This window comes from Vulpes vulpes, chromosome 14, assembly GCF_048418805.1.
Source record: "Vulpes vulpes isolate BD-2025 chromosome 14, VulVul3, whole genome shotgun sequence".
NCBI classification, from domain to species: Eukaryota; Metazoa; Chordata; class Mammalia; order Carnivora; family Canidae; genus Vulpes; species Vulpes vulpes.
The window spans coordinates 25,116,747-25,141,577 of record NC_132793.1 but is presented as its reverse complement, the minus strand read 5'-3'; the positions used below and the strand labels follow the sequence as shown (position 1 = coordinate 25,141,577).

Genomic DNA, 24,831 nt, shown 5'->3' with positions numbered 1-24,831 from the left:
GAGCTAGGAGACCCTAGACAACGGGTCCCCAGTGGGGACATGGAGGTGGCTACTGGGGTTCCCAGCTCTATGTCCACAGGTCCTGACTGGGAGGATGCTGCTGTTCTGGGGGTTACTGCTATGCTGGGGGCTGTTGCCCCAGGCTCAAGGGGAGGCCCAGCACCAGCTCTTCCTGCGAATCAGCAAGAATCAGCTGGAAACAGGTAAAATTTAAGGAGAGGTCTTCAGGAGGGCAGATCTCAGGGAAGGGCAGGAATGGGAGAAGGTACCACTTCCTTCCCCAAGGCTTTGTTTTCTGGCCTCCCCATCACCAGAAGCAGAATTTGCCTTCCTTCACCCAGACCTGACCTCATTCTTCACCTGCTCTAACACTTGCTTGGTTCCCTAGTGCCCTCAGGAGAAGCTCCAGGCTCCTCATCTTGGCATTCAAGGCCCTGCATTCCCTGTCTCTTCCACTGCCACCTGCCCTGACTTCTTATCCTTCCCAGCCTCTTTCTCTTCCTGTGCTATTTCTTCCACCTACAATTCTCTTTCTCTCCTTCCCAACATAGTGAATTCTGTCTGCCTCATCCTTTAAGGCAAAGCTCTAACAGTCCATCCCAGTTTTCCCAGGAAGAAGGAGTCTCCTTCATCTGGGCTCCCACAGCCCTTTGGTGAAGCCTCATCTATGGCATGACCTGATGTATTACAATACCCTATCTGTCTGTCTCTCTCCCTCTTGACAATGAACTCCTTATTGCCCATCTACTTCCTACCCCATTCACCACTGTCTAGCCTCACTGAACTTTCAGTTCCATAAATTCACCAGACTCATTACCACCTCAGGGCTTTGCACATACTGTTCCTTCTACCTACATTGCTCTCCTCCCTGATCTTGCAATAATGGATTCCTTCACTTTATTCAGGTCTCAGCTCAAATGCCTCCTTCTCAGAGAGGCTTTCTCTGACAACTCTATCTAATGTAGACCTCACCCCAGTCCAACTCAGCTCCATCTTATTTCCTTTGAAGCATTTATTTACTTTCAAAAATTACCTTGTTTGCTTATCTGAGTGCTCAATTCTTGTCTGTCTCTCCCACTAACATGTACACTCTATAGGCCCAGGCTACCCACTGTTCCTGTTCCCTGAGCCCAAAACAGAGTGTGCACTTAATAAGTACCTGCCGCTAAATCTAAATTGCTGACTCTGAGCTGGTGCTAGTGAGCATTTGCTGAATGACTAAATGAAAGGTAAGCCCCACCTTGAGGAGAGGCTTGTGTCCTCAGACATTTCAGACCTGTTCTCGGAACACCACGTCCTGGACCGCCTGGCCAAGATTCCTGTGACGGGGGCCACAAGTGAAGGTGTCGCCATCCTAGACCACCTGCCCTTCGTAAGAGAAGGCCTCTCCAAGAAGAGCAGTGGGCTTGATCTGTCACTGTTGGGGGACCTGCTCTCGGGGAAGAGCCTCCCACTACTGAGGGAGCTGCTCCAGGCAGGCGGGTGAGTCTGCAGAGGCTGCCTCTGGTCTTTCCTCCCCCTTCAGGCTCAGCCGTTTAGGGCAGGTGTCCTTGGAGGTTCTCTATAGCCTGGAAAGCATTCAGCAAGTGCATCTTTAGCGTTCTAAATCTCTCCGAGCCACTTAGAACTGTCCAAGGAACAAAGCACAGTCTAAATCAAGGATGTCAGCCTGGTGGCCCTCCAGACCTCTACATTCAGCCTATACCTGGGTATTGCAAACTTGCATAGTGTTTTTTAAGTATTTCCATTTTTAAAAATTAAAACCATTTTAATGAATTGCCAATATTTAAAAATCAAGGGTTTGTTTTTTGTTTTTAGATTTTATTTATTTATTCATGAGAGACAGAGAGAGAGAGAGAGAGAGAAGGAGGCACGGAGGGAGAGAGAGAGGCAGAGACAGGCAGAGGGAGAAGCAGACTCCATGCAGGGAGCCCGACGTGGGACTCCATCCTGGAACTCCAGGATCATGCCCTGGGCCGAAGGCAGGCACTAAACCACTGAGCCACCCAGGGATCCCCAAATCAAGGGATTTTAATCAAAATCTAGGTTTTCTGATTGTATAGGTTGTTAGGGCTGCCATAACGAAGTACCACAAACTGTGCCTTAAACAACAGGAATTCATTGTGTCACAGTTCTAGAGGCTGAAAGTCCAAGACCAAGGTGTGGGCACGGCTGCACCCATGCCTCTCTCCTAATTTGGGACATTTTGCTGCCCATTCTAGCGGGTACCAGATGACTCACCAGCTTGTATCTAACGTTCAAAAAGTGCTCTGGGCTCCTCTCAGCTCAGGGAGATGCTGGGAACTGACATCACTGAGGGGAGTAGAAGGCTCATGTCCTCCCTCCAGAACACTTGGCAGGGCAGATGGCCCCTCCGCGGATGGCGGTTGGGATGGCAGTTGGGATCACCAGCCATCTTGCTTTCTCTGATGCTTGCTTGCTTCCCTCTTGCAGAATGCCTATACTTGAATTCAGGCAGTCTCAATGCACATAGACAGCCTATCCACTATATTCTCCCCATTTTGTAGAGGGTGATACTGAGGCCAAAAGAAGGGAAGGGACTCAGCCAGGTGTTCAAGGTTTGGAGGCTGGAACTACAGCCCCATTGTTCTTCATCTGGGCTGGGGATCAGGGATAGGGTTGTCCCAAAACTGTTCAGACTCCCCTTGGGGCCCACCCTTATTCCAGCCAACCAAGATACACACACTCTACAGAACAACAGTGGCCTTACCAGGCCATACCATCACCCCCCAAACCTCTCACAGGTTGGTCATAGAAGATGTTAAAGGACCTGAGGTTACCCTGCAAATCCTGAGCGACAGCCTGCTGCAGGTCACATTGCGAAGCAAACTATACCTCTCGCTCCCGGAGTGAGTACACTGGGTTCACCCTCCCAACCTTCCTCAGAGCCAGGCAGGCCAACCCCTAATTGCTATGACTCAAGAGGCAGCCATGCAGGGCTACACAAAGCTTCCTGCCTATGTCACCAGAAGGGTCATAATAATTCTTGCCACTTGGGCGTGTTTCCAACTCGTTTTTACTGATGGGGAAACCAAGGTACAGAGTGGGAGAGGGACCTGCCCAGGATCATACAGTGAGTCAGCAGCAGAGACTGGATAAAACCCTCTGACCCCCACATCAGGGAACATGTGCCGCTCTGAGTGACAGGCAGACACATTAACAGGATGATCTGAGGAGGGTCTGGTGCAAGCACCTTAGTGTATGGCATAACTGGACTGCACTCCCACTCACCATCCAGGCAACTTGAAAAGGGCATCTGCTCCCTGGGCCTCAGTTCCACATCTACAAAATGGGTGTATGATCCAGTCCACTCCTGCACTTGGCTGCTGTGAGCATTCACTGCCGCCCTGAGAGCTTGGATCACCCACTAAGCTGTGGGTGATGATGCTGACCTGGGGTTGCAAGCAGCAGCAACAGAGGGAGTGCTACGGGTGGTGACTGCACATGAAACAAATCTTCTTAAATGCCCTTTAGGAATATGTCCACTCCTCATTTTCTTATAATATGTAGCCTTCTTGGTCTAGCTTCCCTTTTTAATAGACAAGTGAGCACAAAGAAATATTTCTTTTGATAGAGATGTGGACACAGAGAAATATTTCTCTCCTATATGATAAATGTGTCATCACCCTTGTGGTGATGTGCAGTAAACACACAGTTTGACCTGTGGCCTAGTGGGGACTGGAGCACCTGGAGTACCTGTGGCCCACCTCGAGGTCACCATCAGCCCCAGGTGATTGCCCCACTGCAAGGATGTGAGCGGGTATTGTCAGATCTCTCAGATTTTCCAGAGTATGAGATCTGTATCTTTAATGACCTCTCCTAGTTTTTCATGAGCCCTGCAGGCAGCTGCAGGCCACCAGCCTATGACTTCTGGCCTCCACACTGGGCTGTGGCTTGCAGCCTGCCTAGACATACTGCCCCTACAGGATACTGCGGCTCAAAGTCATCAAGAACATTCGCATTGGGGTACGGCTGGAACATACGGGGAACAAGACCAAGGTGGTCTTCGAGGAGTGCCACACCCCACCAGGATACCTAAGCATCAAGGTTCTGGAGCAGTGAGTACCTGCCCACACCCATGCCCCCACTTCCTGTACTGCTCCTGCTGCCCTGCCCTTCACTGAGACTCACCGCTGGGGCTGCCTCTTCCCAGCCTCATTCTCAGTGACCAAGGGCATCAGGGATAGGACCATCTCCATGGCTACAAGCTGCACACCCCATCCATCAGCATTTCCTCCCTCCACATGGAATGCCATGGCTGAGCGTGGGCATCCACCCAGGTCAAATCTCAGCGTGGCTGCTTCCTATCTCAGGGGCCCTGTACAAGCTATTTGACTTCTAGAGCCTGTTTCCTCACCAGTAAAATGGGATTGCCCACAAAACCCAGCCAGCACAGGGTGCCTATGGGGAAAAGATGGCCTAACCCCGGTGCTGAGATAACCTTAGCACAAAAACCACCTCCTCCCAGAAGCCTTCCCTGACTCTCCCTCCTTGAAAAATCCCAGAGATCTTTATCAGAGAGGAAATAAAGAGATAGACACTGGGAGGGACAATCAGGAAGAAATAAAGAGGAAGAAGTCATAGAGAAAGAGAGTAAAGGCATGAAGGGAATAAAACAGAAAAGGAAAGGATAGGGGTGGGAGAGAAGAAAAGAGACACCAGGAAGGAAGCAGCCACCCTAGAGTTCCCAAACAATACCAGTCCACCAGCCCTGCCATGGACTCCTGCCCCTGGCCTCAGTTTCCCCTTCCCTGGTGTCTCAGACCCCACCTGCTCCCCCCCATCACTAGGATGGACCCCCTCCTGGTGAACGAAGCTCTGGAGTTGGTGACAAGTGTCCTGGATGAGGCATTGCCCTTCCTCCTGCAGAAGATAGTATGTTGTTTATCCTCCTCTGCCTCCTAGAAGAAGGGTGTGACCCCAAGGGAGAGCCCCTCAACCTGACAAGGACCCCGTCATACCTTCCCTGCAGGTGTGCCCCCTGGCCACGACTCTACTCAACTCACTGCTGGAAGGCCTGCTGCATGTCACTCTACGTATGTTCTAGGCTCTGAGAATACAACAGAAACCAAACAAAGCCTATCCGCAGGGAGCCTACTTTCTAGTGGGGGCAAGAAAGGGCACTATGCCTTATGACCTTGGGAAGTCATTTCCCCTGGAGCCTGTTTCCATCTGTAAAATGGGACTAATCCTAGGCATACAAAGTAGATCACACTGTTGTAATAACACACATAACCTGGCACAGAGTTGTTGCTCAATAAATGTTCATTGTCACAAGAAGCACAGACCTAACCCATGAGGATGTTCGAGCTACACAGAGAAGGAGAACAAATTTCTCCCCTCCCTCGTTGCCTCCCCACACCCTTCCACCCTTCCCCAGGGGAAGCTGAGTCCTGGTATCATTGCAGCCCCAACCATCTCAGGCCCAGAAGACTTCCAGTACTATGTCACCACCACGGAGTTCACAGAAGAAGCCATCCTGATGAAAGTCCGAGTAAGCCACTCCCCTTTCCTCCTGCCAGCCAGGGCAGACCATCTGGGAACATCAACTGGCCTGGGGGAGGATGGGCAAAGAGGAAAGTGAGGCGGGGCTTCTCTGGATAGGAGGCATAAAGAGGAGAAGGAGGAGGAGCAGGTAAAAGGAGGTGGCAGGCAAAAGAGGAGGAGAGAGAGAAGGAAGGAGAAGGAAGGGGACACCTAGCAGGTCCCTGCCCTCGGGGGCTGATGCTGAGCCCAGAGAGTCCCTCCTCACTCCTGGACAGCAGGAGTAGCCATAGGGCTGCGTGTCCATGAGCAGGGAGCAGGCTCCAACAAGAGGGTAGGTGGGGCAGTTCAGGGGTGCAGAATCATGCGTAACACCCAGCTGGAAGGGACCCCTCAGATGGGGAAACTGAGATGCAGAGAAGGGATGAGGCTGGCTGCCCAATTCCTGTTCACTTCCTCTTCCCCACGGGAGGGTCTGGAGCGGGGGTCAAGTGGACAGGAAGGATTTGAGTGGATGGGCAGGAGGCACTGTTCACAAAGGCACAGAGAAGGGAATAGAATCAGATAAGGGAGAAGCAAGGGGAGAACTCCTGGGTTCAAAACCCAGCTCCACCTCTGTAGGACCTCACTTTACCCCTCTGGGTTTCAGTTTCCTCATTTGTCAAACGAGGACAGTGATAGTTCCCATCTCATGGCAGCCTTGTAAGGTTGAAATGAGCTTGTGCAGGTGTGTTCAGCACTGCCTAGCACACAATGAGCCCTTGATACCGGTTACAGCTGTAACCAGTTGCTGGCCAGAGGAACTGTTGCCCTGAATTTCCCCTTCTTTTCTGAAGCTTGTGACGCCCTGCAGCCCCGGCCACAGACCCCAAAGGCCTGCCCTCCTGACCCCCGAACCTCTTCCAAAATTAGCCGAAGGCAGCATGGCGGACCTGGCTTTTGGGCTAGAAACCTACAATGATATCCTGTCCTGCCTCTACACCAGCAAGGAGATCCGTGTGGACCCCCAGGACTCCAAAGTGAGTACTCAGGAAAGGAGAGTACATGACATTATTGCTCTACTTTTCATATGAAGAAACTAAGGCCCAGCTGGCAGAAGTGCCTTTCTGGGTAGACCTAGGTAAGTCACTTCTCTTTGGACCTCCCTGGAGAAGTCCTATTCAGCTTTCAGAACCCAGCATATAAGTCTCATCCTCTAGGAAGATTTCCTTGAACATCCAGGTCCATTTATTATTTCTCTCTTCATATTATTTCTCTCTTATCCATTCATTCATGCCACAAATATTAATTGAAAGCCTACTATGTGCCAGGCCCCGTGCACCCAGGGTCTCTGCCCTTGCAGAGCTCAAAGTCAAGGAGGAGAACAGAAACTGAACAAGAAAACAGTCAGATAAATAAAATAATTTATCTTATTTGTAATAAGAGCAATGGATCAGCAAGTGACTAGTGGAGATGACAGGGCTACCTGGGGTGCTGCAGTCAGTGAAGACGTCTCCGGGGAGGTGGCCTGAATGCTGACAAGGAGGTACACACATAGAGGTCTGCAAGAAGAGCAAGTGCCCAGGGTCAATGACGGGATCAAATGAGGGAGAAATCCAAGTACATCGTTGCTTCTAGCAGCTCCTCACCACACTGAATGAAACCCACTCTCCTCCCTGTAGTTCCCCGCCAGCCTCTCCAGCTCTGTCTCCTTACCCACTTCACTCCAGCCACACAGGCTGAGCTGGTACCCACTTCAGGGCCTTTGTATGTGCTGGTCTCTCTGCCTGGAACATTCTTCCTGCCACTGTTGGTCTCAGCGTAAACATCATCTCCTCAGAGAGCCCCTCTTTGACTAACGCATCTAAATACCTAAAATAAGCCTCCCCGTCTCCCCCCACTTCCTCTCTCTTTTTCTTTCTGTCCCTTTCCCTTCAAAACACTGATCACACTATGTGTGTGTGTGAGTAAAGTTGTATATCCAAAGGCATATGTATACTCATACACATACATGTAGGTGTATTTGTGTTTACTTATTTAACTCTTCATGTTTACTGTCTCCCCCACTTTGAGGACAGGGACTATGGATGGTATACTATGTCTACAGCATCCAGTAGGTACTCCATAAACACGGAAATACAAAATCCTAAGATCCATATCCAGAGATCCAACGTTACTGCTTCAATTTTTACATGAAGACACAAAGGCCCACATAGGGAAAGTGACTTGCCCAAGGTGACCCACCGGGTGGGATCAGGAGTGGAGCCAGGCTCCCCATGCTGTTCCCTCCTTCCCACACAGGTGTGGCAGCTCTGTGACGGCTAAGTGAACACGGTAATTCCATGTCTACAGAAATTCTTACACCAGTGGGCAAAGGTATTTGTACAAGGGTGCTCTTTATACCTTCACTTGCTACAGAGTGAAAAATAAAGTTAACCTAGGTGGCCATCAATAAGAAATTGGTAAAATGAGCTAGTTATGGTCATATTAGGTAGAACACTATGCAAGTGTTAAAAAGACTTAGGTTGTTCTATATATACTGATATTGAGAGAAAAATGACCATGATTAGAATGTTCTCATCTGGGACACCTGGGTGGCTCAGCAGTTGAGCGTCTGCCTTCAGCTCAGGGCGTGATCCCAGAGTTCCGGGATCGAGTCCCACATGGAGCTCCCTGCATGGAACCTGCTTCTTTCTCTGCCTATGTCTCTGCCTCTCTCTCTCATGAATAAATTTTTAAAAAATAAAATCTTTAAAAAAAATGTTCTCATCTATGCATGCTTAAATGTGTGTAGAGAACAGGATATACTCCAAAATGCCAACAGTAGTTACCCTGAAAATAGGATTTGGAGTAAAAGGGGAAGAGGTGTTGGGGTAGACTTGTACTTCTTACTTTATACATTTTTTATTTTTTATCATGATTTATGATTTTCAAAAACCAATGGGGTATGGATAGATGGATAAAAGTGTGATAATGGAAGTATAGGAAATGTTTATTGAAGAATCTAGGTGATAAGTATACAAATGTTCCTATAAAATTCTTTCAATTTTGCTGCATATGTGGGAATTTTCACAGTAAAAATTGGGAGGAAATCACTGAAACAACAAAATGTTAACATTTCCAGATATATCATGGTGAGAAACCAGGTGAATGGTTCTTCCCATGTTGACAATGACTAATGTGCAGGTAGTGCATTCAGTTGAAAGCAATTATATAAAATTCACTGAATCCCATTGACACCCCTACCCTGAAGCTGCTCAGAACAGATCTACAAGATTCTAAAAGCCACCCATTTTGCTCTTTTTCCAAGCTGCCAAACTCATTCAGCTGTTGTCACTGGGAGAGCTGGAGCCTGGGCTCCCAGTGGGTGTGTTACCATCTTCCTTCCCCTCCAGCACCACAGCCAGGATCTCAGGGAAGAGTCTGGGATGGGGGCAGGGTTGGGTCACATAAGCATGTTCCATCTGGCCAGAGTTACCTACTGTGAGCTCCAAAATTCACTGCACTTACGTCACAGGTCATGAGGTTAGAGGAGTTGATTCGAGCGAGGCACTTTGCTCATCACCCTGCCTAGGGACCATGGCCAGGGTGCTAGCGTTATTACTCACTCTTGAACAGGTCCCTGACCCTGCTAAGGCACACCTACTGAAGCAGACAGATGTGCACATGCGAGACAATAGTGAGCAGTGACTATGTGCCAGGCCCCTCCACCTATATCAACATAATCTGAGACACCTCATGCTTCATCCCATTTTCATATATGAGCAAACTGAGGCATGGCAAGATGAATTCTGTTGCCCAAGCTCACACTGCTCAGTAAACGGCAGAACCAGGATTTAAATCCAGTCCTGGACTCCAGAATCCATGCTCAGTGCCCTCTCTCCAAAGGCTATTAGAATATGGCATCTGATGAACAAACTAGAGCAGCAGATAACAGTAGCATTACGAGCTGCTGGGCTCTATCCTAAGCACTCTACATGACTGAATTCATCCAATCCACATAACAACCTTATGGAGTAGGAAGGATTATCCTTATTTTACAAATGTGAAAACAGAGAGGTAAAGCAACTTGTCTCAGGCCACACAGCCTACAAGTGGTGGAGTGGGGATTCTGGCTCCAAACTCTATGTCCTTTCTTGCTACACATGCCCAAGGACAGGAGAATGTGATCTTACCTTAAAGGAGCTTAGAGAGGTTAAGTAAACTTTCCAAGGCCATGCAGCAAGTTGCAGCAGAGCTATAATACCACCTCGGAGACCCTGACACCTTAGATGATCCTGTTTCGATTCCTCCAAGCTGGGAGTTAAGGAACTCCATCCTCTCTATCTGTCTGCACCTTTTCTGCTTTAACCTCATTCAGACTCCTAATCAGTCCAGAGGAAATGTGAGGCTGACCATCAGCACTCCCGACCCTCCCACTGTCCACATTGACGGCCACACCGCCACCATCACCCAGCCAGGCTCGCTGATGCTGCTGGCGCCTAGCAACACTTCCTCTGTCTCAGTTTCCTGGGTGAGTAAGCCTTGAAATTCTTTGTTCCTCAGGAAGGCCTGGGTCTACTTGGGGGCACCTCCAGGGCCAGCTGACTGAGGCAGCGGCAGACCTCACTGCCAGACCCCAGTGCCCTATCACCTGCTAATATTTGATCAGTCCACACCCAAATAGCTGTGCCTGTTGTCAGAACATTAGAATTGAGCACCTGCTCCCCTGAATTCAGCTTCCAGTGTTCCCCCAAGGACCTCCTCAGCAACTAAGGGGTTGGCCTCTGACAACCTCTGCTCAGTGCCTTGCAGGTACTTGTCAAGTCTTCTGACTGTCTTCCCTGGACATGGCTGCATTGGAAGCCCTTGTCCACAAACTGAGGAGAAAGATCAGAGAAAACAGTTCATAAGGGGCTCAGCATGTCTGTGTTCTCTATTTCTGGGGAAATACAGCTTCCTTCAAAGTCTCCACCTCTTTATTCTGAGCCCCCTTGGAATTCCCATTTCCCATTCCACAGACCTTAAAATTGGGAAGGTACCTCAGACAAGGAGGACCAGAGGGTTGCTCCACCACAGGTGAGCCCAGCAGCATCCAATGTATACATAGGACCTTGGGATCTTAGTTAGCATGACTCTGTGGTCAAGAAATTGGTCATCTCTGGGGCACCTACCTGGCTCAGTTGGAAAAGCATACAACTCTTGATCTCAGGGTTTTGAGTTCAAGCCCCATGTTGAGTGTAGAGATTACTTAAATAAGTAAATTAAAACTTTAAAAAAGAAGAAATCGGTCATCTCTGACTGGTAGTAAAAAGTCCTATTTCTGGTCTACAAGGTGACTGTGTGGATTATGGAAGCCCATAGACAACCCCCTCAAAACCAGAGTCCTCTGGCTTCCATCAATAGTGATGCTATGGCCAAGTACCCCATTGCAAAAAGTTTTCAATCCACTGGGCTGAGCCTCATACTCAGCCCCAGCCTTCCCTGGCTTCTGGGAGCACCAGCATCATCAGTGTCTCTCCCATGGTAACACCCACACAGGCATGATCTGAACACACATGACCAGCAGTTGGGGTGGAGGGAAAGGACCACATGAGAGGGACCAGCCCTCTCACAAGCACTCATGGTGGTCAGGGTGAAGGGAATCCCTCTAGCTGGAATATAAACTCCTCTCCTGTTCTGACCTAATTTCAATTCCCACAGAATCTCCTTTCAAAGGCTGTATTTTCCTCAAGAAATCAGGAATTAAAACTCCAGTTCGCTCCAAACAGGTAATGTTCTTCTGGTTTTGGATGTTCAGAAGAAATAAGAGGACTGACAGAGAGATGGGGGAGTAGGGGGCAGGAGTGTGGTCCGGGGTGCATTTCCATGCCCACTGTCAGCATGCACAGAGTGGTGTATGAGGAGGGAGGAAGAAAAGGAGGGAGGGGGTGTTGTGTTGGAAGGTCACTGAGTGCTGCACCCTCAAGCAGCTGCCATGACCTGAAAGGGTGATGATCTCTTTTCTCTGGTAGCACTGCTGTCACCCTGGGCCCTTACCCTGCTGGCCTTGCAAAGCAGGTGAGTCTCCCCTTACCTCTGGCCTCTCTCCATGGTTCTGAAGGACCCGTCAGCAGGTCCCTGATTTAGGAAGGTGAAAGCTTCACTCTCTATCACTGATCTTACCTTGCCCTGGAATCCCACACCATATGGGGTCAGGGTAGCCCCCAGAACTTGTCCACTTCACTCTTTCATACACTTTACAAATACCTACTAGGTGCCCAGCCTTGTCTTAGGTATTTGGGATATGTCAGTGAACAAAGCAAAGGATGCTGTCCTCGTGGAACTCAAAATCTAGCAGGATAAGGTCAGATAATGAACAATACACACAGTAAGGTAAACGATATAATATGGAATCAGGTGATAATGCTAGGAAAAGTAGAAGGGGAGCAGGGGATCAGGAGTGCAGGTGAAGGTAATACTAAAAAGGAAGATGGGGGAAAGGTCTCATTGAAAAGGTAAGTGTTTGAGTGAAGACTGGAGGACTTGATGGGAGAGAGCTATGGGGTTATGGGGAAGAGGGGACCCAAGCCCCAAGGCAAGGGTGTGTCTGATGGTTCAGGGAACAGTGAGGGGGCCAGGATGGCTGGATCAGAGAGTGGGAGGGGAGGTCAGAGAGTGAACATGGCCTACTGGGGTGGGGAGGGGGGCTGGATCTTCCTGAGTAAGATAAAAGTTGATGCAAGGTTCTGAGGACAGTAGTAGCAGACTGGAGAGGGCTGGAGCAGAGCCAGGAAGGCCACTGAGCAGGCTGGTAGAACAATGCAGAGGCTTGATGAGGCTTGGACAGGATGGTGGCAGGTGGCAGTGGGGTGGGGGGAGGAGTGGCCAGGTGCAAGACACATTCTGAACATAGAGCTGACAGGATTTCCTGCTGCATTGGATGTGGGGAAGAAGTGAGAGAGGTGTGCAGGATGATGGAACACCTCCTTCTCTACAAGTTGAAAACAGCCTCCTTTGGGAGAACATTCAGTTTGCACCCCCTTTCTGGGTTTCCACACCCATGGCCCCCCAGCTTAGTGTCCTGAGCCACCTCCGCCATCTGCACCCCATGTGGCAGTGAGGAGTTTCTGCTTAGTGTGATGAGTCTGGTCCCTCCTCACCCTTGGGGCACTAGCCCAACTTGTCAATGAGTCCACAGGTGGAACACACGGTCTCTTCCCTCAAGCACTGTTCTTGCTCCTACACTGAAAGTTTTTCATGCCCCTGCCTGTCTGAGGGAGGCCCCCTAAAGTAACTCCCCTTTTGCCCCACCCTGGGGATATCCCACCATCCTCCACTTCCACAAGACTATGAACCTCATTCTCTAGGCTTTAATAGGAGAAGGCTGCAAGATGGAAAAACAACAAGATGAAAGGACTGAACAAGAACATGTTACTGGGAAATACTTCAAAATTATCAGCCCTGCTGTATGAGACCTTGCTCTGGCCTTACTTGCATAGGATCCCAGGCATGAAAGGTCCTAAAGATTATCTTCCCAGGTCAATGTCCCTTCTAAGACATCATCAGAGGGCAGTCATCCAGACCAGGGCTGCTGTATATGGTTGCACAGGTCATGCACTGTACAAGCCACTGACATCATAGATAATACAGATACAAATATGTTTGTAACAGTCTCCCAGTACATGAGATAAGAATGTCTTTAAAAAGGGAAGTCTTTTTCCAATCTGTCCAAATGGATTGGGGCAGCCCTGATCAACCTCTTGAAACTCTTAAACATCCCAGGTAGCAGAAGGCTTGCTATCTCAATGAGAAAATTCCTGCCCCGTTACCAAACTGGTCTAAGCATTGGAGAGCTCCTCCTCGGACTGACCCAAAGTTGGTCCCTGTGAAGCTCTGGTCCTGGGGTTTCCTCTGGCCCAACCTATTTGCTCTCTCCCTGGGCCATTCTACAGATATGAAGATAGCCCCTGTGACCTAGAGTGAGGGTAACTCTTTGTCAGGTCCCTCAACTTGCCCCAGGCCCTTCATTCTCCGGTCAGCTGGCTCCAATGCCCTTTATAAATGGAGCCCCCAGGACTATTTCTGATCTCCTTTGGGCACCTGTAGTGTGGAGGTGCCCAATTCCCATGATCAGAATCTGCCAACCCAGCCAAAATGACCTTCCTGTTCTTTTTTCATCTGTTGTAGGAAAAACGTTTGGAGGCCTTTCTCTTAGAGCTTCTGAACAGGATATTTTTGCCCCATCACAATGGTAAGCCCCCCATATTTCTCCCCATGCCCATATACCATGCAGCTTGGAATAGCATCAACTGTATCCAAAGCTCTGCATGGACAGCTGGTTTCTGCCTTGTCCCCTAGAGTTGGTCAAGAACTGCCCACAGGCAAGGCAGACGGAGGCAGGGTAGACACTGAAATTTGGAGTGTGGCAGATAGCGGGGTGGGAAGGGCCCTTGTTCTTTGCCCAGTCAGCTTGTGCTGAGAGGAGCTCAGAAGTGGGATGAGTGGCCAGGAAGGCTTCTTAGGGGAGGTGGGGGTTGGCATCTTGGAAAGTGAGAACAGGTAGGGGCCTTAGAGATGGTGGAGACCACAGTTCACAACTCCAGTGCTTTCAGGGTCCAGGGAGGTACCATTCCCAAAGGAAGCAGGTCAGGTGGGGCCGACAGCAAACATGCACTGCTGTAAGTGGGCAGCTAACACTCAGCTCAGTCAAACGTTGCCAATAGGGTGGATGTTTTGTATCTTAGAGAGACACTCTAAAGCTGAATTTTTTTGAGACATCACATCTATATTTAGCTATCAGCAACAAAACAGCACTGTCTTTGTTCCAGCTCCCTCAGAAGCAGATCCTGAGATAACAGACTGCAGGTAGATGTGAGGGAGATGACCCTAGGAAGTGGGAAGTGAGTTCTAAGGGAGTGTGGAGCCTAGTCAGGTTCCTCTGCTCCATAGAACTCACTGTTCTCCCTCCCCTGACACAATCTATGCAAAAATTGCCCACCTACTTACATGATTATTTGGCCAATGCCCATTACCTTAAACAAATGGTAAGCTGCCCAAGGGTGAGGACCCTGTTTGCTTTTCATTGTCTCCCCACACCCCGTCCAGTGCCTCCCATCCAGGTGACACTCCGGGAGTACATACAGGATAACCAGCTCAGACCTAACTCACCTTTGAGAAATCATCTGGCTTAGCTTCCTCCTTTTTCAAATGGGCTCACTGAAATTAAATGACTTATCCAAGGTCACACAGCAAGTCTGGCAGAGCTGAGCCAAGAACTGTGGCTTTTCTTCCCCCTTATAGGGGCATCTCTCTACACTCCAACTTGAGGACTCCTGTTAGGACTGCAGAGTGAGGCTAGAGATGTAGGCAGGAACTCAAATGCTGGTTGGGTTGAAGGGTTTGGCATCATTCTGTGGCCCTCAATAGCCAGGAAAAGTTCTGGGCATAAAGTAAGTAAATCTGTGTTCAAGAAGGGGGACCAGTTGGAGGTGGTGAACAGTGGTGATGAAAGGCCCAGCAAGGCAGCCAGAAAAAGAGTATAGGTAAGCAAGGATGCAACCTCACCTGGCCAGTGCCTACCACAAGCAGCTTATTCAATAAGTGTATCTTAGATCCTCAACCAAAGAGAGCTATGGTGAGAGTCAAGAGATAACCCAGGAGCTAGGTCTGGGTTCATGAAGCCTAGATAGTCTTGCAGGATCTAAACACCCAGGCCAGTCGGTTGTACAATGTTAGAAGGTGCCATTCACACTGGGGTCCTGTCCAAGCTCCCCCACAAGGAAGAAAGGAGCAGGGCCAAAGCCACTGAAGGAAATACGGGAGAACTGCCTGTAAGAAGCAGCCTAAGAGTGGGAAAATTGGCAGGGAAGAGATTCACAGAAGCCTCTGATGCAGGCAGGGTCATCTGGTCCCAACACAGAGAAAGGATTGCAACGAGGAGGAGTTAGAAGGCTGGTGACAAGGCCTCTGCAAATCACAGGCCAGATGGGAGACCAGAGGCATCTGTCACTCTTCCTCCACCCTGCCTCTCACCTAACTGGGCTGGAATGATACAATGGGCCAGCAAGGGGGTATGAGACCCTCCCCTGAGCCCAGAGTGATGGTGGGGAGCCTGGGGGGGGGGGGGGGAAGAGCTGGTCAGTGCAAAATTTGGGGCAGGAGGGTCCCATGCCAGGCCCTCAAAGTCAAATCTCAGAAATTCAGTTTGCCAAAAATCAACAGGCCAAATGGTTAATTCTTTGAAACTCAATTACAAAATGACCAATTCTCCAAGTTTACCATTTACCAACTTACCAAAAATTTACTCTAAGGACTACCTTTCATATATTTGATAAATGAGTATATTGATTAATATTTTCTTTAATATATTTAATGGATATTTTCTTATTATATAACCAAGTTCCTAGTGTTTTAAGGCTGATTTTTCAGTTTATACTGACTTGTTCCTAAACTTTTTCTGAGACATTTTGTTTCTGCCAACATTCTAGCATTTTCAGGAGCACATTGTTTCAGTTGTTTTCCTCAATTAAATGAAAAGAATGAAATTCATTAATAGAATCCTAAGATGCTTTCAACAAACCGAACATTCCTTAAAATGCTGCTAAGAATATCTCCACAAGAATGTGTTCATAGTTACTGAAATTCTCCAAGAAGAAATTCCCTCAAAGCAGTTTTTTGGGGTTTTTTTAAGATCTTATTTATTTATTCGTGACAGACACAGAGAGAAAGAGGCAGAGACACAGGCAGAGGGAGAAGCAGGCTCCATGCAGGGAGACCAACATGGGATCCCAGGTCTCCAGGATCACACCTCCGGCTGAAAGCGGTGCTAAACCGCTGGGCCACTGGGGCTGCCCTCAAGGCAGCTTTTGAATAAATGAGTAGAGTAGCTGTTTAGAGACCTGATTTTCTGGAGCGAGGTTACCTGATAAGGGACGGTGTCCCCTGAGAAAGGGGAGGAGAAAGGGGCCATGCCAAGTCCCTTCTCTGCTCTGGAAAGTGGAGCAGTCAGCCAGGGGCCAGCTGGCATGGCCCCACCCCACACTCATCAGGGCACTGAACTCTCCCCTACCCACACTTCTCACAGAGCTGCTCGGAGAACAAGACCTTCCGCTGCCCAACGTCAAGGGCATCTCCTTTGACCAGGCCCACGTGGAGCCCTCCAAGGTAAATGCTGAGAAAAAGAGCCTCCTGAGACACCCATGGGAGGTCAGAGCTCGAAGGGTCTTGGACCCCTACAGGTGCCTTGTCTTCATCCTTCGGGGTAGAGGCTGAGTCTCAGGCAGAGGAGGCACTGCATGTGGCAAGCCCTTTACTTCCCTAGTCTCACCATCTCATAGCCCTCCTGGATATAAGGAGGGCTCACATTTATAGATGAAGAAACTGAGGCTCCATGAGGCTCCATGAATCCCTCAGGGAGCCAGGCCACTGGCTCACTGAAAGCTTCAATGCCTCACACAGAAGTTGTCACAATGAGCTCCATGAAGTTGATATTATTTCTCCCATTTTACAAGGGAGGGAACTGAGGCTCAGAGAGGCAGAGACATTTGCCCAGGGTTCCAATTGGGGTTTATCTAATTTTAAAGCCTTTACCCTTAGCCAGGACCACCCACTAACCCCCTGCCCCCAGAACAGGGCTGTTGCCTCTGGCACCTGCTTTCTGTGAACTATCAGAGGGTAGAAACCCAGGCTGGCACTAGGTTGGCTAAATGTCACAGAGGTAAGATGAGGCCAACAAGCAGAGGGCCAAGAAAACTAGCAGAGGACCACAGAGGTGCCACCAAGGAAGAATGCCAGCTCTGAATCTGCCCCCAGAGTCACCCTGCCCCCTTGGCCTTCATTCCATCCCTCCGTGAGGTTAATCTGAGAAGTAGATGGGGTTGGTGGAAAGACATGCCCTTCATGTCTTCATTTCCCACCTTAACGAGAGTCCCACTTAAACAGCAGTGCTGAAGGGGCTCTAGGGTCAGGGCAGAGAGACGATCAGATGGAACCTCCTGGCTGTGACATCGGGCAAGCCACTGCCCCTCCCTCAGCCTGTTGTCCCTGTCTATAAAATGGAGATAAAGATAGACAGTGGAGGTGAGGGTTCCCCTCAGAGGCACAAGGAACTGCTAGGACCACTGATTTCACTCAGCCCTACTTTGACCCACCATCCCAGACATAAAATTTGAGCTTCAGGACCCTCAGCTCATGCCTGGTTCCCAGTCTTGATATTTGGGAGACACTAGAAACCTGCTTTCAAGAACCAGAAGTTACAGTGCCAGAGGCAGGAGAGAGCAGCAACAGTTTGTCTCATAAAACCCCAGATCCTCACCTGTGCTACTTCCCCACCCCATCCTCAGACCCCTACCCTATGCCCCACTCAACCAGGGGTGACCCTGGCAGGGAGGGGTCAGCCCAAGATGAGCTACTACAGGTAATACAGGGGCTAGGGCTGCTCCAGGAGTGATGCCACAACACCTGGCAAAGTGGGCCAGGAATGGCAGGGGTCCCTCTATAGTTCTGAATGCCAAAAATGGCCAAGTCAGAACACAGCTCCAGCAGCTCTCTCATAACCAGACCTACAGAGACAAGAGGAGACAGAGTGGGAGGACTCGTAGGCTCACTCACTGATTCACTTCTAGGCTGCCTCATACATTTGTGCCAGTTACATATTACACAACTCCAAAATGCACCATTCATACTATGGTACACAAACGACATCACCTGAAGTTGGGCAGCGCACAAAGTGCACATTCTTACATGGCCACCCTAATCACTCCCTCATTCATTCACTGTCACTAGTTCATTCTGTTAATATATATCACAGGCACTCTGTGCCTGGCCATGTGCCGAGTGATGCTAGGACAAAGATAGGAGTTAGACCCAGTCCCTGAAACCTTCAAGAGCTTTTCCACCCTTCTGGTGGAAAAACAGGTACAGAAACAGATAGATTCCAGTAGCATGGTTTGGGCATTGTGGGTGGGAGCACGTAGAGGCTCTAGCTGGATGAGAGACCTACCTCAGGGTGACCACAGCAAGAGCCCCAGTGCATCAGAAATAGTAGAGGACTCTTGATAGATAGGTTTTCAGGAAGAGCTCCAAGGATTGATCTGTTCCTTCCTTCACAGACATTCTCAAGATCCTTCTTCCCCTGCACTCTGTCCCCTTGTCCAGTCTGTCCCTGACTCTGCCTTCTTGCCAACAGGGGAAGCTGTACCCTTAGGACACATACAACCCTACTCAAGATGGCGAGCTGGGATAGCTGGTTTTGTGGGCAGCGAGGACAGAGAGGGCATGTCTACCTGTTTCTATCCACAGGGTTATGTGCTCCTGACCGTTCCAGAGGAGTAGCCGGTTCTTACCGAAGGCCTGTCCCTCCCTCAGCCACAAGTGGTCTGGATCCTTGAGAGTCCAAGAATGGCCACAGTCACAGTGGAACATCTCAGTTGCAATAAAGATGATTTCTGTTTAAGAGGGAGTCTGGGGGCAGCCCAGGTGGCTCAGCGGTTTAGCACCACCTTCATCCCAGGGCCTGATCCTGGAGACCCAGGATCGAGTCCCACATCGGGCTCCCTGCATGAAATGGAGCCTGCTTCTCCTTCTGCCTGTGTCTCTGCCTCTCTCTCTCTCTCTCTCTCTCTCTGTCTCTCATGAATAAATAAAAAAAATCTATAAAAAAAAAAAAAAGAGGGAGTCTGGTTCTGAGTTTGCTAGGGGACTCTGGGAAGTGGCAAAGCTACCCTGAAATGTTTAAAAGGAAGGGCTTTTCTCCTTAGTAGTTCTTGGGTGTCCTTGGCACCTCAGGGAGATATTCTGAATTCTGTCTTCAGCATCTCAGGGAAGGGAGGCTCCTCAGAAAACACAGGGAGAGCTTGAGCTTCAAGAGCTCAGGCCCAGGGACACCTGAGTGGCTCAGCGGTTGGGCGTCTGCCTTTGGCTCAGACATGATCCCGGGTGCAGGAATCAGGTCCCACATCAGGCTTCCTGTGAGGAGCCTGCTTCTCCCTCTGTCTATTTCTTTGTCTCTCTCCATCTCTCATGAATAAATGAATAAAATCTTTAAAAAAAAAAAAAAAAGAGAGAGAGAGAGAGAGCTCAGGTCCAGAGAGGCACCTGGGTGACTCAGTGTTTGGGCATCTGCCTTTGGCTCAGGTCGTGGTCCCAGGGTCCCGGAAGGTCCCACAGGGAGCCTGCTTCTCCCTCTGCCTATGTCTCTGCCTCTCTTTCTGTGTCTCTCATGAATAAATGAATAAAAAAAATTTTTTTTTAAAAGAGCCCAAGCCCTGAGAAGATGGGACATAGAATGGTCACAAGGAACATATACATATGGGAAAGTTCCCTGCTCAAGAGGGAGGAAGAGGAAGGAAGCAGTCCCTACGAAAAGAGGGACTACAGGAACCCAGAGATATTTGGGAAGCCCTGAGCTCAGAGGAAAGGGGTTAAGGGAATCAGCTAGACGTCTATGGGTGGATCCAGGTCCAGGTGGGTGATTATGATATGGCCACACCATAGAAGTGTGACAGGCAGAAGAGGGACTGTAATGCTCCCAAGAGCAGTGCCATTGAGGGAGAGAGCGAGGAGCCCCCCCTCTCCACCAATGTCCAGTCCTGTGTGGCCCAGGAGGGCAGGGTAGTGCACAGAGAAAGCTCAGAGACCAGAGGGCTATACAGGCAGAAATGCAAATAGCTCCATGGTTGCCAAGGGTGGTGGAGTGGACAGATGCCTCCTCCTACACCTGGACACCTGCCAAAGCCCACAGCAAGGTAGGCCTGGCCCCAGAAAAAGGCAGATAGGAGAAACTTTAGATTGTGATAAAATCCCCACTGCGGGCAGGATGGAGGCTCATAATGGTTTCTGTCTTGGGAGTGAACAAGTGATCAGCAGCCCAGTAATCCCAGTTGGCCTCTGGAAACTGGAGGGCCTGCAGGGAGGTCCCCCTGGAGGCCAGTTCTTCACCAGCAGCCTCCCCTCATGGGGAGTACCCTCATGGATCTGGGGCAGGATCCCTGTTCTGTAGTAGGACGTTGCAGCCCAGAGCAAACATTGCTGTGGGTTCTTTGACTCTCCAACCTGTTTTACAAATATGAACCACAAGCCCAACCTTGAAGGAAATAAGTCCCCAACAAGCAGCCCCCAAAGAAGTCCTTGGGCAAGGGGGCGAGACCACCAGCACTTTGGCCTTGCGAAGTCTCCCAGCCCTTGATACACCTTTTCTTAGGTGTATCAAGGGCTGGGAGACATATTCACCGAGGAGAGTTGAATCCTAAACCCAGAATTTTCCCACCCATGTGTGAGCACACTGCCTAGTGCATGGTAGATACACAGTAGGTATAAAATAACTGAATGGAGGGATCCCTGGGTGGCGCAGCGGTTTGGCGCCTGCCTTTGGCCCAGGGCGCGATCCTGGAGACCCGGGATCGAATCCCACATCGGGCTCCCGGTGCATGGAGCCTGCTTCTCCCTCTGCCTGTGTCTCTGCCTCTCTCTCTCTTTCTCTGTGACTATCATAAATAAATAAAAGTTAAAAAAATATTAAAAAAAAAAATAACTGAATGGAGGCATCCTTAGGACCTTGAAGAAAGCCAAGGAAGCCTTGGCCTGCTCCTCAGCAGGAATGAGCTATCCAGGCATGAGAGGCCCTATCCTACCATGGAAGCTCTTCATTTCCCTCCCATGACTCTAACAGGTGCATCTCACTTTATAGTCTGCAGGCAGGGACAGCTGGTACCCCTTAGATTCTTAGGATAACACTGAGTGGCACCTGATGGGGTGTGCAATTACCCCCATTGGCCCAGCAGGGTTGCCCACACCATCTTTGGTGCTGGAAGTCAACACACCATCCTCCAAAGACCACCATCCTCCTCCTCCTTCTACCCCAGAAGACCTCCCCTTGCCCCCACCTCCATCCCAGACCTCTTAGCTCAGCTGGGGAGCAAATAGCCCAAAACACCTCTCTCATTCACCTGCCTTGGTGGCCTAAAGTCTTCCCCAATGGCATCACTCCTGAAGGTCTTTTTAAGGAAATATACTTTTTAAGAAGTAGTTTTCAAATGTTTTTCAAAGCTAATGATTCATTTCCTCAAATAAAAGCTTGCAAAGAAACCTGATACATAAGGCAGATGACAAAGAGAGGCCCTGATTAGAATAATGCTGGGGGCTAGAGATCTGCTGCTCTAGCTCCACCTTCTAACCTACAAAGCAGACGTGTCTGAGGAACCTCTATGCTCCATGGAGTTAAGGCAGTGAGCTACCCAGGAGGGAGGCCCCAGTGCTCGAACCATCAAGAACCAAGGAGCAAAGCGCTAAGGGAAGTGAACAGAGGATGGAGGCGTTTTGACAGCTAGGATAGTAACCTAAAGAATAGAAGAAGGAGCACCTGGTTGGTTGACCATGCTCCTCCACTCTCGATCTCAGAGTGGTGAGTTCGAGCCCCATGTTGGGTGTAGAGATTACTTAAAAGAATCAATGGGGGGAAGTTCCTCAGAAAGTAAGAAAGTAAGAGTCTAGAAGGGAGGACACAGAAGGCTCTCACTCTTCCCCACTGGCAGCAAGGCACCCCTACTCCCCAGCTGAAGGCTCTGCCTCTTCCACACCTCGTCCAATACCCATTTCAATCCTGTTGCCCTACTTTGTAAATGACTCTCACATCCATCAGCAATACCACATGGACAAGGCACCCATTGTCTCTCACCTGGATTATAATATAGCAGCCAGAAAAGACTTTTCAAAACATAAGTCAAATCATACCACTCCCTGATGAAAACCCTCCAATGGCCTCCCATCCAACACAGAAGAAAATCCACCGTCTTTACCACAGCCCCCAGCCTCTGCCTCTACTGGTCTCTAGTTGCCTCCCTGCCACCCCCTTGCCCTCCCTAGTCAGGCACACTGGCCTTGACTTGCTCCCCACGGGATTGATCCCTACTGCAAGGCTTGTGAAAGCCACTCCCTCTCCTTTCCCTCACCCTGCGTGGGATAGTATCTTCTCATCCTTTAGATCAACTAAGAAATCACCTCATCTGGGGCAACTGAGTAGCTTGGTGGGTTAAGTGTCTGCCTTTGGCTCAGTTCATGATCCCAGAGTCCTGGGATTGAACCCCACTTTGGGCTCTCTGCCTGCTTCTCCCTGTCCCTCTCCTTCTCCCTCTCCTGCTCCCCCTGCTCATGCTCTCTGGCTCAAGCTTGCTCTCGCTCTCTCTCTCTCTCTCTCTGTCTTAAATAAATAAATAAATAAATAAATAAATAAATAAATAAATAAAATCTTTTTTAAAAAAGATCACCTCATCTAAGAGGCCCTCCACTACTCGCATCTCAAACTTTCATTTCTTTCAAAACACTTAGCACAACTTGTCATTATTTTATTGAATGGTCTGTTTGCTTCTTCTGTGTCTGTCTCTCTGACTACAAATTATGATAGGAGGGACCATGGCTCATTGATGCATTCCTGGGCTTGGTACATAGTAGGTGCTTAATAAATATTTGACGAATACATAAATGGATAGATGAATGAAAGGAAGGATGTGTGGTAGACGGATGAACTCATCACCACTAATTCAGGCCCTGCTTCCATCTGAGGACACACTACTGCTAGAAACCAGAGGGTAGGTAGGGCCAAGGACTCCAGATCTTCCATTTGCATAAAGATATATTCCAAGGAGAAATAATCCTTATCCATTTATTAGAGCAAAGAACTCTTTTACGTGATACCTTAAAGTAAACAAAACTTAGTTTGAGATGTTAGATGGAGTCAAACTGCTTTTCCTTCTAGCATAAACTTGTAATTCAGATATTTCACTAAATGATACTCACCTTCCCCCACAAGAAACCCAAATGCCTGAGGTTAACAAGAGCAAGCCAGATCTCACGTTGATCAGGAATCTTGAAGATACTCATTTTCTTTGAAGTGTCTATGATAAATTTTCACTTCTGGAGATTTTCTAAAGAAATCATCAAAGATTCAGAGAAACATTTAAGGGCAAGGCTGGTTGCCACAGCATTGGTTTTATGATGAAAATTTGGGGACAAGCTACATGTCCAACAAGAGAGGATTTATTTTTTTTTAAGATTTTATTTATTTATTCATGAGAGACACAGAGAGAAGAGGCAGAGACACAGGCAGAGAGAGAAGCAGGCTCCATGCAGGGAGCCCGATGTGGGACTCGATCCCAGGACTCCAGGATCACGCCCTGAGCCAAAGGCAGACGCTCAACCACCTAGCCACCCAAGAAGCCCCAAGAGGATTTATTTTTTTATGACAAATTCTTAGTAAGAAATATTACATAGCCATTAAAGTCATGCTTTTATCTTTTTAAAAAAGATTTATTTATTTTAGGGTGGGTGATTCAGTGGTTGAGCATCTATCTTTGGCTCAGGTCATGATGCTGGGTCCTGAGATTGAGTCCTGCATCGGGCTCCCGGCAGGGAATCTGCTTCTGCCTTTGCCTATATCTCTCCCTCTCTCTCTGTGTCTCTCATGAATAAATAAATATAATATTTTTTAAAATAATTATTTACTTTAAAGAGAGAGCAAGAAAGAGCGTGGTGTGGAGAGATGGGGGAAGGTAAAGTGAGTCTCAAGTAGACTGCACAGAGCACAGAGCCCAACATGGGGCTCCATCTCACAACACTGAGATCACGACCTAAGCCAAAACCCAGAGTCAGGCGCTTAACTGCCCTGCCCCACCCACGGCCCCTAAAGTCATGCTTTCAAAGAACATTTGGTGTCAAAAGAAAATACTCACAAGAAAATCAAGATGCATGGGATGCCTGGGGGGCTCAGTGGTGAAGTGTCTGCCTTTGACTCAGAGCGTGATCCCAGAGTCCCAGGATGAGATCCTGTATCGGGCTCCCTGCATGGAGCCTGCTTCTCCCTCTGCCTGTGTCTCTGCCTCTTTCGCTCTCTCTCTCTCTCTCTCTGTGTGTCTCTCATGAATAAATAAATAAAATCTTTTAAAAAAAATCAGGATACAAAATTATTTAGAATAAGACCCCCCCCCAAAAAAAGAATAAGATCCCAGACTTGAATATATATAAAATAAATTAATTCAAAATGTTATGCGATTGTCAGATGCTTGAGTTGGTAGGATTGCAAATGATTTTTATTTTCTTCTTAACATCTTTTCCAAACATTTTACGGTTAATATGATTGACTTTTATCATTAGAGGAAAAAATGTCCGATTTATTCAATTAATAGGATATCAAGCACCTACTCTGTGCCATGTGAGCAAAACAAAGCAAGAGCAAGAATGATTTCTGCCTCATGAAGCTTGTAAGGCTCAGCCAACAAACAGACACATGAGTACAAATTCCAATGATGGCTAAGAAGGAAAACCACAGGGGTACTGGAAGATAATAATGCAGGCGTGCCTGATTTCACCAAGGTGCCAGGGAAGGCCTCTCAGAGG

The 24,831-nt window shown here is 48.8% G+C and overlaps 1 protein-coding gene across 1 annotated transcript; it reads left to right on the top strand.

Annotated features, from left to right (window-relative positions):
- The first annotated feature begins 94 nt into the window (after window positions 1-94).
- Window positions 95-18,981, top strand: LOC112928162 (uncharacterized). The gene is made up of 14 exons (XM_026009702.2): window positions 95-203; window positions 1,266-1,482; window positions 2,766-2,870; window positions 3,948-4,079; window positions 4,812-4,896; window positions 4,994-5,057; window positions 5,430-5,515; window positions 6,342-6,524; window positions 9,845-9,997; window positions 11,167-11,234; window positions 11,478-11,523; window positions 13,633-13,696; window positions 16,529-16,608; window positions 18,745-18,981. The coding sequence occupies exons 1-14, from the start codon at window positions 95-97 to the stop codon at window positions 18,775-18,777; spliced, it is 1,425 nt and encodes a 474-aa protein (XP_025865487.1). The 3' UTR covers window positions 18,778-18,981.
- The last annotated feature ends 5,850 nt before the right edge of the window (window positions 18,982-24,831 follow it).